This window comes from Bactrocera dorsalis, chromosome 1 (assembly GCF_023373825.1).
Source record: "Bactrocera dorsalis isolate Fly_Bdor chromosome 1, ASM2337382v1, whole genome shotgun sequence".
Lineage (NCBI taxonomy): Eukaryota > Metazoa > Arthropoda > Insecta > Diptera > Tephritidae > Bactrocera > Bactrocera dorsalis.
In genome coordinates, this window is record NC_064303.1 from 1,591,739 (window position 1) to 1,605,491 (window position 13,753).

Here is a 13,753-nt window from a genome sequence, read left to right on the forward strand (position 1 = left end):
TCAGCCAGTGCGGGTGGCGTAGCAGGGGAAGCGCTCAGCGCGGGCAAATAAAAACTTTATCCTACTGAAGCCACATTACAAAAACAAGCATTGCTCTACAACCAGAGGTAAAACTAAATTAACAAAATAAAAAATAAACCGTTGTTTCTTGTAATTGTGTGCGCTTAGTAAGCGCAGTGATTGCTGCATGAAGCTGCACATCAGCTAATTCGATTTTGATTACGCTTGAATGCTGTGCATATGTATAAATGTTTCTATATTTAAGCTCGCTGTGCTGGTTTGTTGTTGAAACTATGCCAATAGAATGCATTTATAATTAATTAATTTACAATGAGTAATGTTTACACTGAACTTATATCTGCGTGTTTGGAAGGGAATGTACGAGTACTGAAGCTAGTTATGAACAATTTAGTTTAAAATAAAAATACTATGCTTGATCCAGAACATTTTAATGCAAATTTGTATAAATCGAAAATAGTTCTAACATATTCTCAATGGTTTTCTAGCAATGCTTTCTTATGACAATGCTTTGGTTAGGGGAAAGTGATCAAAAAAAAGTAAAATGCAACAAGTAAACCTTTTGGGGGTTCGTCACCCAATTCATTACCGACAATACCCATGTGACCGAACAACCAGATGAAATGCACTTAGTTGCGAACTGAAAAGCTATTCAGCCGTTGAGCGTGGGGTTACTCCGTTCAGGCTTACTGCCGAGAGTAACTTTGAACTTATTCATGAAACTTACCTTTTTGATTCCTCGGAAGAAGAGCCAGTGGTATGTCATAACATAAAGTCTTCATTTGCTGGAGCGAGTTAACATTCCCTCTGCCATACCTCTCTGCTGTCATTTGAATCATTGTATGTTTAGATTTTAGCTTGATTACTAGATGGAGCAATGTGAGTTTCAGCATGACTTATAACCCTGCTTCAGGCACATACGCCTTTGCAACCACAAAGACAGGCAATCTGCGATGCTTTTGAAGCCAATGCCATCGCTTCATTTGTAACAATTGGTCTCTCGATCATGGTGTACATTCATCTTATAATAATTTGCATGCAGCTCATGCAGATCCAAATACTGCTTTCAACTAATCGTGGAATCCAAGGTGAAACCCAAATATTTGGCCTCATTGGTCATCTCTAAGACTCTGCCGCCCAAGATTAAGCTCCTAAGGCCCTGCAACGATATTTTCTTGGTAAACGGAACGGATTCACTATTTTCTTCAGCTTTGGCTCCCAGTTTAATTTTGCTCTCCCCAGATCGAAAATAAATGTTTGCTCTACCGGCAATCGCTGCGACTGCGATAATGCAAATAGTGAAGGAAAAGGCAAGTCATACTTACAATGGTAACGAAAAATTGAGGGATATCGATATCGAGTATGTAGAATAACAAAAAAAATCGGAACGGTGTAATATTCAGCCTTTCTGATAAAACATCGAAGCACTTATACTGTCTAATACATGCATAAATATTTGAGGCACTCTTCTACCACTGAATGCCACAGCAAATTAGATGACAGATTGCCTACTCTATGCTATCAATTTGTTTCTTCAGCAAACACCACTAGTATACATGACAGACGAGATTACTATAGCTGCACTACGAATGGAAGATAAGAACATATGAGTATTAAGAGCTTTTGCGCTAAAAGTCGTCGCTGCTCTTGTGATAAACAAACAACTTGTCACGCTTTTAGGCAAACTTTTAGCTAACGAGTGAGCTGTCAAATCGCATCAATCGTGTTTGCGTAGATCGAGTTTCATTGCATAACAAAGTGGCGAAGCTTGAAAGCTGCAAATATAGTAAATAGTTATAAGCGGATAAGTGGTTATACGAAATGGGTGGGGGGTGAATATAGTGAAGGTATATAAGCACTACTTAGGCGGCTGCATAGATATAGGGAGTATTAAGTTATATACATTATTATCAGTTGATAAACAAAAGGAATTAATCATTAGTCTCGAAGTCTATAAAAGTTTTTGTAATATTATATTTCGATACATATGGATATGCCGACAAAAGCTTAACGCTGATTAGACCAACTTCTATGTACAAAATTTTAAGGGGAAAATAGTAAGTAAGTATGTAGAAATATTTGTATATTTATAACATATTTTTACACAAAAGATAAGAAACATTCTTTTCGTAGGAAATAAGAAAAGTTTATACTTTTCATTGAAATTCCCTTTCAATTTTTCTACATAAAACATTTAAGTTTTTGCAAAACCCATTCAAAAGGAGAGCACTATAACTCGCATATTGCGCAGCAGCGCTAAAGACAAAATTTTAATGCGGTAATATAAGGAGCCATCAAGCATTTAAGGGAGTAATTAAAGTGTAGAGTGTAGACATGTTGGCAGACAAGCTGGTAATCAAACAAAACCGGCACTTTAACTGATGGCAACGGAAGCTGAGTTTAAGTGCCAGACAACGCGGCGGAAGCTTTAAATAAGCAAGGAGGAAGGAACGCTAATTTAAGACAGAAGTTAAAAAATGAAAAGCTAGTACTTTAGATTTTATACAATTAAGTACGTACGCTACCAAAGTCTAGAGCTGAATACCAGTGGTAGCAGGAACCATACCTTGTAGCCATAGTAAGGCTATAAATAAGGAAGGAGATGGAGATGCAAAAATTAATGCTGTTAGTAGTGACTCTGTCAATGAAAGACCTTTTTATGGTCCCGACCAAAACCTAAATACAAAGATGCCCTCTAAATCATTTGCTTTTGTGGCACCGCATTATCACTGATTTACTGTATCCAGAAGGAGAAATTCTCCGAGCCCAATGGAAGTTGGTGCACGCTACGCTGACAAACGTGGCAACAACACCAGCATTAGCAATCCGTATCCGTCACCGTCACTCACAGAGGCATGTCATGACGAGAAATCGATTCCCATTTATAATACTACCACGGTTGGAAAGATGTACTAGGTATGAAAGACATTCTATCCAGACCAGAAGCAAGTGTATGGAATCCGGCTACACTATCGAATCCAAACCAGATTATGCCGCTCATCAGAGCCTGAAAAATAAATCTGTCAACTGAGGGGTGGAGATTCGTTAAAGCCTTACAGAACTCCGCAACAGAATCTGGCTTGCAGAATAAAAAAGCCACATTGTAGATCCTGCTGCTACCAACAAAGGAATTCATAGAACCCCCGGTGAAAAGTGGTTGCCGGAAGTAAAAATCATGATTTACAAGTAAGACGCCGATACTACAGAGCATCTAACATTGAACAATGAATGGAATGGAGTCCTCCAGTGTCGTAGAAAGTATTAAGCAAAGTGAATGATCTTAGAGGTCTGAACTTGTAGTTAGATTCTCTAAATTCTATACTGGGAGAGAGCTTCTGAGCGAGTCTCAAGAAAATACAGACAAAGCAATAGTCTTCTACAAACTAATCTCCATAATATGCGGAGAGAAAACTTTTTGTACTTTTGAACTTCATCAGGGTGGTTCAGAGAGGTGATAATAGATTGAGGGGATTTTAGTCCGGCTATTTTCATAATGTGCCTCCTAAAGATCTAGGTGCGTCGTCAGACAGTAACTCTGCCTGCCTACCTACCTATGCATTGCTTAGTTTCTGCAAGTAAATAAAATATGTTTTTTTGTTTTCAGCTCCACTTTTATTCTAGAAGTTATGTGTCCTGTGACTTCATATTTGAAAATTCGAAAATCTCCATTATCTCCATTGTAACTTAACTTTGATAAAGTATAAAAAAAAACCCATCCATGAACATATCTTACTGCCATATTTTCTCTGCATTCAAGTGTCACTTACACGCTTCCAGCTCTATTAATTTCAATTCGCTACAAAAACGAAATTTCGTGAGTAATCGGTCCACCACTGTATCACACCACTATCTCTTTGTGAGGCTTCTGTATAAATAATTCAAGCACTTTGTTGTTCAATAAAAAAAAATATAGGGATTGATGTTGCAATCACTTACCAACACTTTCTTGTTGCATGATTGATGATGTTCGGTGGCAGTAACTAACATATTCGCTGAATTGCAAGCAAACAGGGATTAAATAGAAATATTGGAAGTGACAGGCAGCACTTGAATAATACTTGAGAAACTTCATAGGAAAAGGATACAGTTGTGACATGCGTTCATACATACACACATATGTATATTTGAGTGTGTGAAAAGTTTAACTAAAAATGGTCATTATTAACAGAAAAGTGTGGATGGGGAAGGGTTTAGATTTGTCTTCACAGCAGAGTTGATAGAAATCTTTTTAAAGTATATTACAGCTCCTCAGTGTGGTCTTTTAGCATTTTTATGTAATTCTTTACGCAACAATAGCAACACAAAAATATTTTAACTATGTTCATATTCTAAAGAATAATTCTACTTCACTGCTCTGAGCATATCAATATAATATGAAACGCTGCGAGAGTTGGAATCTAACAATTAATTAATGAAAGTAAAGTTTTTCTTTAGATACTGTTCCAAGAAATCAGCAGGAGATTTTACCAACTCACTTAAACTCACTTAGCTTAGATTAACTGACTTATAAGCGAAGATGCAACAAATCTTAAGCGTTTTGGGTCACTGGCCCTGTTGCTCAGCAGTAATTCACATTAACTCCTTTTCGTTTTTGTTTTAGATTTTTTTGTGTATTTTACAACTCTTTTGCTGCTTTCTAGGTATTTACTGTTATTAGCTCACATAACTCATTTGCTTTTTTTATTCTACCGCATTACAAGTAAGCCTTTGGCTTTATTATTTCAAATGCACTCACTGCTTTCTGTTTGCTTGCAACTGACAATGCAGTGAAATATGTGATTTCGAAAGCCAACCCCACTTTTCTTTCGCTTTGGACGCTTTGTTACAACCGACGGCAAGTTGCACCAAGGGTATTATAATATTGCTCCAAAAAAAGCGGTGAAGTGCTGTAAACATGTGGATAAGAGTGTGCCATAGCTCACATCTAGTGTGGCACTCTGAAAAGGTCGGTTGTTGGACGGTGTCAAAAAATAAGGTTTCTGAAAAAATGAGATATAGAAAATATTGTTCGTATATCATTATGGTAGGAAAAAATTAAAAATTAACAAAATGGTGGCGTTTTTTCGTTTTAAGTTGAAATTTATTAAACATTTTGGTCGTTTTTGAACTGAGTGACTGCACTTTAAAAGCATGTAACTGAAAAACTGTTTGAGGTATTCATTTAAAAGTTTAGTATAATAATTTTAGAGGTATGTAACATCGAAACTAATAAAAATATAAAAAGCAATATAATTTTCAGGCTTTCAAATTTAATTTATATTTTAAAATATATTGAGTTTCTACAAGAATCGGTTCCGCTCGAACCCAGCACTCACTTACGCATTCCAACTCGCCACTGTTGCATGCAAAACTGTAATTCCATGTCCTTGCTGCTGCTACATGCTGTCAGCGACACACAACACCGAACTGTTGCATTCAGCTCACACGCATTTTTACCCGGCACTCCTCCTGTGATGGCTCACAGCGCTCATACGCCACGGCGGGCATCCGCTACAGACATGTGCATATGTATGGGTGTGCGTTTGTGGGCGCGAATGCCATTGTTTGCTGCATTAATGGTGTCAGCGACTTCTGCATTTGTGTTGGTATGCAGTTGCAAGCAACAACTTCACTGCTCCAACAGTCCCCTCTTCAGTCTCTTCACATAACTCTCCGACTCTACAACTGGCTCTTTATTCCTCGTGACTAACAACCCACAATCATCTCATTTTAATTAACGCAAATTTATGTTGGCTTCTTCTGATTTATATCAAAGCCAAGCATAGTTCAACGCATATTTGCTATGAGCATGCAACTCCAGGCGCGTTGTTGTTGCGCTCTTGCATTTGTTGCATTCTCTCCATTTTGTTTGCTGTAAGTGTACACATATATTTATAGCTTGTTATCATATGGATTTTGTGGGTTAGCAACTTTGCCGCTTTGCCAGTTCAGGTTATTCATTAAGTGGAGACAAAGAAGAAGAAGACATACACTTTGACTTTGTGGCTTATCCAATTCACTCATTTATTTTCTTTGCAGAAATTCTATGCTGCTTTTGTTAGCACGAGTCTTAAAGGGTATTAAAGGACGAGTTACGATTGAGAAAAAATTAATGAGAGGAGAGAGACAGACAACTTTGAAATTTTGTGGTGAATTAAAAGTGATGGAAATTAAAATTAAATTAAATTCTGGTGACGCCAACACAGAGTTTGAAGGGAAATTGCGACATTTCACCTTATCAATGCGATAATTCTGCTAGTAGTATTGATCATTGGCATATATATTTCATAGGGAATCTGACGATTCCTTCTGGCTGTTACAAACTTCGAGGCAAACGAAGAATTATCTTTAAAATTTAGCTGGACCGTTTCAATTTCAGGGGATTTTCGATTCTTTTCATGCACATTTTCAGATATATATTCATTAGGATGGGTAAAAAAGTCTAATGTTTTGGTTTTCGCTTGATACTCTGAAAAATTGGTTTGGTTGACACCTCTACAGTTTTGAGTCCTTAATTTCAACGGTAAGGTCCTTGGCCTAACGATTTTTTTTCTCATGATAAAAATTGCAACTTGCTTCCAGTTACTTGAAAAAATGTTTCGTTTTGTTGATTTTGTAGGAAATGGTTTGTTCTCCAAAACAGGTTTGCAACGATTATTTCGTAAATCTAACCGTTTAAAAGATATTAACGATTAAACTTTGATTATTTTAAAGAACAATTTTAATATTTTGAAGAAAGAACTGTTTTCTTATCAATTATATAACTCAGTGAAAAACATATTTTCAAATTGCAAAGATGATAGTCTTGTAGGAAAAATCCATTTGTTTTTCAACCACCCTAATGTAATTCGATTCCCTGATATGATTCAATTTTGATTCGGACGTGCTCAACTAAACATTTTTCACGTCATCGTTCATATTATGATAACACAAGCTAAACTCGCTTACATATAATCTCTGAGTCAACACCAAAGAATCCGCGATCCCCTCCCTATATGTTTCAGCTCATTTGTATTATCGGTTTCAGCGATTTCCATGACATAATCAATTAAAACAAGTGACGGTAGTTTTCTCATTGTTTGTTTATATTCAGATTCAAAGCCTGAACTATGAACTTGTTGCGGTTAAGCTTCTCGGAACGTTTCATACAACGGAACATATGTACCTAACTGTAAATTCGCAGAAACCTAATAAGGTTTGTTCATGCATATGGAAAATTGCAAAATACTTATGTACTTTACACTTCGATAAAAAGTGCAAGTCAAAGCATCGATAGCGATTAGAGAGCAACGAGATTATGTCTCATATAACACTCAGCTAAAAAAGTATGCCAGAAACTTAAAGCTCATTGTTGTTGTTGAAAGCTTTCGAACCATTAAAATATATGTATCGAAATGGCGTGCGGATCAAGTTAATTGTTGATTAGTGATCTAAATTAATTTCTTAAAATTTGCGTGTTTGCGATAGTTGCACTGGGTTTCGGCATGCAATTCAGAAAAATGTCTACGATTATAAAAAAGTTCACTATAGCATAGTATATTCTCTATATTCTCTCTGGCTTGTTATGAAAATCAGAATATTTTAGATATTAGCCTAAAATAATGGGGAGTCGAAAAGTCTTTTCGCATTTCTCATCTAATTTCAGCATATTTTTTTTATATTTTTAATATTATATATGCATATATACATACGTCTGAATTTTCTAATACAAAGTCAACTCAATATTAATATAATCTTTCTCGAACCGCTGAAAGTTAGCAACCAAACTTTTAATGCTCACCCTAATAGTGGAAGACTTTGAGATAAATTTATACTTAGTGGCGCTTATCGAACTTTCCTCCACATGCAATGTAATGCAAGTAAGACAGGCAATGTTCGAGCGCAACAAACATCTGATTCCCCCTTAAGATATTTAAACAACATTATTTATTTTGAAATATCTGCGATAAAAGATGGAAGACGATTTCTTTAATCTTTCGCAGAAACGAAAACCTGCTCACGAGTCTACAAACTTTCGATCATTAATCACTATTTTGCTTATTGGGTCAATTTAAGTCGATAACAATTCCCATAACCCATTGCTGAGCAAACGAAATGAAAAGTTACAAAGCGCGCTTTATGGGGTATGCCCTGTGTTGGCTGGGAATACCCTACTGTAATCTCACGCTTTTTCGCTTGCGAGCCGTGCATGTGCATTTGCTTCCGCAGAGAATTCATTTGCAGTTTAAGTAGCCGCTCACTTGCCAATCGACCGGTTAATTGTAAACACCTAAAAACCTTGTAAAATGCTCAAAGCACATTTAATTGTATTATTTTTAGTCGGAATCGCGCCAGTACTCGAAATTAGTGCCGCTTTTTGTACAAAATACGGATCAGTGAGTGTTCAAGTGATATAAAATATATTTCCATACAATAAAATATAATTGACGCTTTACAGGATAGCAAAATTATCAGAATTTGTTGTCCCGGCTATGAGGGAGACGGTGTGAAGTGTGTGCCGTTCTGCAGGCGGAGTTGCATAAATGGTGTGTGTGTTAAACCAGACTTTTGTGAGTGTCATGAAGGATTTGCCAAACACAATGGACCGCACTCGCCGTGCGAACCGATCAGAACAGCACTTCGTGAAACGCAGGCACACAGTTGCCACGAGCGCTGCAGCAATGGCACCTGCGTAGACGACTCATGCACCTGTGCGCAAGGCTGGCTGCTGCAACAGCACGAAGGACGCGACATTTGTGCGCCACAATGTAACGGCGGTTGTGTCAACGGTTATTGCAGTGCAACGAACAACTGTGTTTGCTATGAAGGCTTCGAGGCGCAAGCCTCTAATCAGCGCGAGTGTGTGCGACGCTCGAGCAGCGGCGCCCTGTGGACGCAATTTGCGCAAATGAATAAGATTCTCGTATCGTTACTGCTAATCAGCTGTTACTACGCGTATTGGCGCACTATAAATACGCACGCAGAGCACCACTCGAAGTGTGACCCGAAACGCAGCATCAAGGGCAAAGAATAAAAAAGAGCTTCAAAGCGCACGCGCCTGCTCATTCCTCAATAAACCACAAAGTATAAACACATTTTTTTCCTCAATAAACCACAAAGTATAAACACATTTTTTTTCAAACCTGTACTGAATTAAGTTAAGAATTTTTTCTTCCAAAATCTATATAAATAAAAATGAATCGCCAAAATGTACATAAGTATGTACGCTCATAACTTTCATACGACTGAACCAAATTTAATGATTCTTTTTTTATAATGTTCGTTGGGGTTCAGGGATGTTTTCTGCAGAGAAAAATATTCGAATAATTGCCGAAAAACCCCTGAAAATAGCCCTTTTCTTCTTCATACAAACGAATGAATGTTTGTTCGTTAGTAACGCTAAGAGAACGGCTGAACCAATGTTGATGAAATTTTAAGAGGTTGTTCGTCGTGGATCGGGAAAGGTTTAGAAATAAAGAACCTGTATGTCTTTCATGAGGAAAAGTCGGAAAATTGGATTATTCCAAAAAGTTAATTTTTTCCATACAAATTTTATTTTTTTCAATTTTTTTGTTTTGTTTTTCAATTATTTAAATCATTCAAATTTGGCGTTTGCTTAAAAAATTTTTGAAAATTATTCCGTGAGAATGTTATGTGTTTTTCACACAAAGTGATCAATTACAGTTTGAAATTTGACACGATGCCATTAAATCGGTCGGCGTTCTTTTTGGCATCAACATACATTAGCAGCCCAAGCCACATGAACGAGTACTCCCAGGATGCGATGATATACGTGCGGTATTATGGGTCGCAATTAATCAGAAAGCGATCGTCACGATGTTATAGCAAGACTTTTCAACAGCTTCGATGGACATTATCTTGAAGCAACGCATATATGGTGCTGTTAGATGCTAGATGTACTCTGTTCTGTTGAGTGGCAAAAGAGAGGTTTGCCGCACGCACACATTCTTCTTTGGATGGTGGAAGGTGGTTACACCAGATCAAATTGATGAAATCATTCAATATTGCGGCAATTCCTGATGCAAAGAAAGATCCAGTATTTTATACGAAGTGATGAAAACCAACAAGGTTCAGGGACTTTGTGGACACCACAACCCCACTTCGGTTTGAATGTCTGTCAATAAATGCACGAAACAGTATCCACGTACTTTTCTTTCGGAAATACAAACCAGAAATGATGGATATCCACTCTATCGGCGTTGCTCACCAGATCATTTAGCATTCCATTTAGAGGCGTGAGTATCGAAGATGACAACACATGGATCGTACCATATTCGCCACTGTTGTCTAATTCACATTCAAAATTCATGTCAATGTTGAGTATTGCAGTTTTTTTCGATCGATCGTCTTGACTATGAAGACGACGCCGTGAATTATCCAGTGGTATTCCTAAATTCTTTGGACAGGCTTGGTATGCCACCGCATCATTTGCGTCTCAAAGTAGGATCCGTCGTTATTATGTTTCCCAATCTTCATGCGCCGAAACTGTGTAACGGAACCCGACTGATTGTGACGCACCTATCGAGTACAAAGGGACAGAATGCTTGATCCCACGAATTTCTTTGAGTTCTAACGATTTGCCATTTCAGTTCAAATGTATTCCGTTTCCAGTGAAAATTGAATTTGAGATGACAGTCAACAGGACCTAAAGATAGTCGCATAGTGTGAGGCATAAATTTGGAAATGCTATGTTTTTCACAAGCCGTAGCGTGCTCACGAGTTGGAAAACCATCTTTTCTGTACACCGGAACAGAAACCGAAAAATGTTGTTTATAAAGCTGCGTTACATTGAAAAAAAAAAATAAAAATGAAATGATAAATTTAACTTTCTTTTCATTTCAAACTACATAATTTCACGCAGGACAACGGCTGTGGGGTCAGCTAGTGAAAAATAAAAAGCCATTGTGATATAAGCAAAAATTTAAAGATAAACATATAGAAATTACCACTTGCCACTTACAACATACAACTACAATATAAACATAACGATTATCTGCATTTTATGCTAAAGAATTCATGCGAAAAGTACTCACCAGCACTACTAAGAAATATTTTAAACCAACTTCTATTCATTGCGAGCGCCACCAACACATACACACTCCATGCGCGTGCCACCTATCAGCTTAGCGTAATAAATTTTTAACTCCTTATGTTTCATGTTGAAGCACCCTGCATTCATGCGTGGAACAATGAACTTTTTATGTCACAAATAAGCGCCAACAGCGCAAACCTGCTGCTGCTGCCGCTGCAAAACTTCGCGGCATGCGAACATAAATACGCACAGAATAAATAAAAATTTAGTAGCAATAAATTAGTTGCAATGACAAATGTGCTTTTCATTCTAATTGTTCTCATAAATTTTTAGAAAAAGCTGAAGAAAGCGCAAAGTGATAAAGCAGACAAAAGCAATAAATAAACGCTCGGGACAGTTAAAGAAGAATTAGTTTGTGTTCAAAGGCACAGCAAATGTTTGATTTCGAAAAAATAATATCTTTTTTATTGTTTTGCATTTTCGGTGGTCTAGAGCTTTACAAGTAATAAACTACACTTTAATTATTAAAAAAAATTTTGGAGATACAACCTTTTAAGGGGCTATACCAGCGTGACGCTTTCAAAAAAAAAAAAATTATTTGCTTTTTCAATAGTTTATATTTCCAAATATAAATCGCAAGGTCTTGAATAATTTTTGGATGGCAGCGTTCTGAAGAGCGACCGCTCTGAGGTACAAACATTCTTTTATATAAGTGAAACTTTAAACGCGTTTTTCTCGAAACACCATAACTCAACAAGATTTTGACCGATCGAAAATTGAGTATTGCTGTATATATTTACTACACAATGACCTACGATCTTTTTGATTGGTTGAGAATTGTCAATTTGGCATTAGAAAAATACCATTTTTTAATAAAAAAAAAAAAAAGAAATTTTTTTCAAAATTACACCATTTTATTAATTTTTGATATTTTTGAAAAATTGCAAGTCATTTGTAGGAAATATATTTATGTTTAATAAAACTTTTGAGTTTTTTGTTTCAGCTATTCTTCGACCGGACTTTTTTTTGGTACCTCCCAAGGTATCCCATAACTTCGTTATTTTTCAATATTTAAAAAAAAAAAAAATTTATATATAGCTGAAAATATACCTCATTACGTCCAAAGAAGTACGAAACATAAAATCGAGTACTTAAAAAAAAAAATTTCCGAAAATTGCCTAATTCTGGTGGTTTCTGATTAGTTCAGAAGCCAATTTATATTTAACGAAAACTAAAGTTTTCAGATTTGCTGCAGTTTTCAGGCGAAGTTTAATAATCATTTTAATCGTTTTTGTTTTTTTCTGCTTATTTGTTACATATTTCTGCGTTCAATAACCATCAACCAACATTAAAGAAAATTCATCAAAAAAACCTTGAGTTTGAATACCACAACAACCTTATCTTAAAGCAAAGGAAATGTATCTAAGCAAACAATATATGTATGTATTATACAAGTATATGTAAACAAACCTAAACAAATAATATAATATACATCCATATCTAAACAAACATACTAGTTAATTGTAATAAGTTAATCCTAAGAGTATTAATAAAGATTACACATTTCGTTTCATGTAAAAATTAGCTAGCACAGTCAATAATTTCATAAATAAATAAATTCGTAATCTGCATAGAATTTATTCATGAAAGTATTTAATGTGCTCTTGTTTTTATAATATTTGCATTTATTGGCCAATTATAGGCTTATTAGTATTAAAATGTATTTTCCCAGTTATGATGAGAGTTCTGGACACTTTTTTTGTGCATGCAAACGTCACGTGGTCCTTACTCTCAGGCTCCTTACCGATGCGGAAGGATTTAAAGTTTTACTAAAAATCAAACGTGGATATATCAAAAATTACAGTTCACAGAAAATTCTCTTTATTCAATGAAGCAATGATGTCGTCAAATACCCAATGATCAGTGCAGTCTACCAATGGATGTGAATAATTGGGTAAAACATCTATACCAAAGATTTTTTCTAAAAAAGCACTCAGTGTTTTAAAACGTGATCAAGTTAGGATTGAAAAAGCAATTTCTCAAATCATTGCATGTTAAAGGATATATGTAGCTGTAATTACATTTGTAGAAAATTTCGTAATTTAGCATGAAAAAGTTGGAAGGTTGACCACTTCTTGGTGCTCAAACACTGCAATTCATCAAAGATACAAATTCTCTCTCTTGCAACATGTTGCTACATAGTATAATAATTTTGTTCACATAACTTTTGTATGTATCACGTAACACTAATCGAGATTAGTGATGGGACAAGGGTAAATACCAAAAAGCTAAATTGGGTATTTAAATGGAAATACCAAGGTATTTTCCCAAGCGCTTGGGTATTTACCCAAAATGTGGGTATAAATCAGAACAAAGAAAAATTTAAATAAGTTAAAGGAATTCAATTTTTTATTATGAATTATTATTATATTTTTTAATAACAAATTAAATATTTTTTAAATTTAATCGTAATCGCTGTCGCTGTCCGTATCCGATAAAAACTCATATCGAGTAGAGTGCATGATCCCGGCTGAACTTGAAGGTATATCGTCTTGTGTACATTCTAGTGAAGAATTCATGGAATTTTCACATTGAGTGGAGTGCGTGTTTTTTGCTGAAGGTGGTAAACTGTTTTTAAAAAGCAAGTTCCAGTTGCACCATATACTTATATGTTATTTTTCCTGCTCTTTGTGTTGTTAAACGGTTTCTTTTTTTTGGAATGAA

The 13,753-nt window shown here is 35.8% G+C and overlaps 1 protein-coding gene across 1 annotated transcript; it reads left to right on the top strand.

Annotated features, from left to right (window-relative positions):
* Nucleotides 1-8,207: 8,207 nt before the first annotated feature.
* On the top strand, nucleotides 8,208-11,532 carry LOC105232302 (multiple epidermal growth factor-like domains protein 10). The gene is made up of 2 exons (XM_011213951.3): nucleotides 8,208-8,372; nucleotides 8,435-11,532. The coding sequence occupies exons 1-2, from the start codon at nucleotides 8,283-8,285 to the stop codon at nucleotides 9,008-9,010; spliced, it is 666 nt and encodes a 221-aa protein (XP_011212253.2). The 5' UTR covers nucleotides 8,208-8,282; the 3' UTR covers nucleotides 9,011-11,532.
* The last annotated feature ends 2,221 nt before the right edge of the window (nucleotides 11,533-13,753 follow it).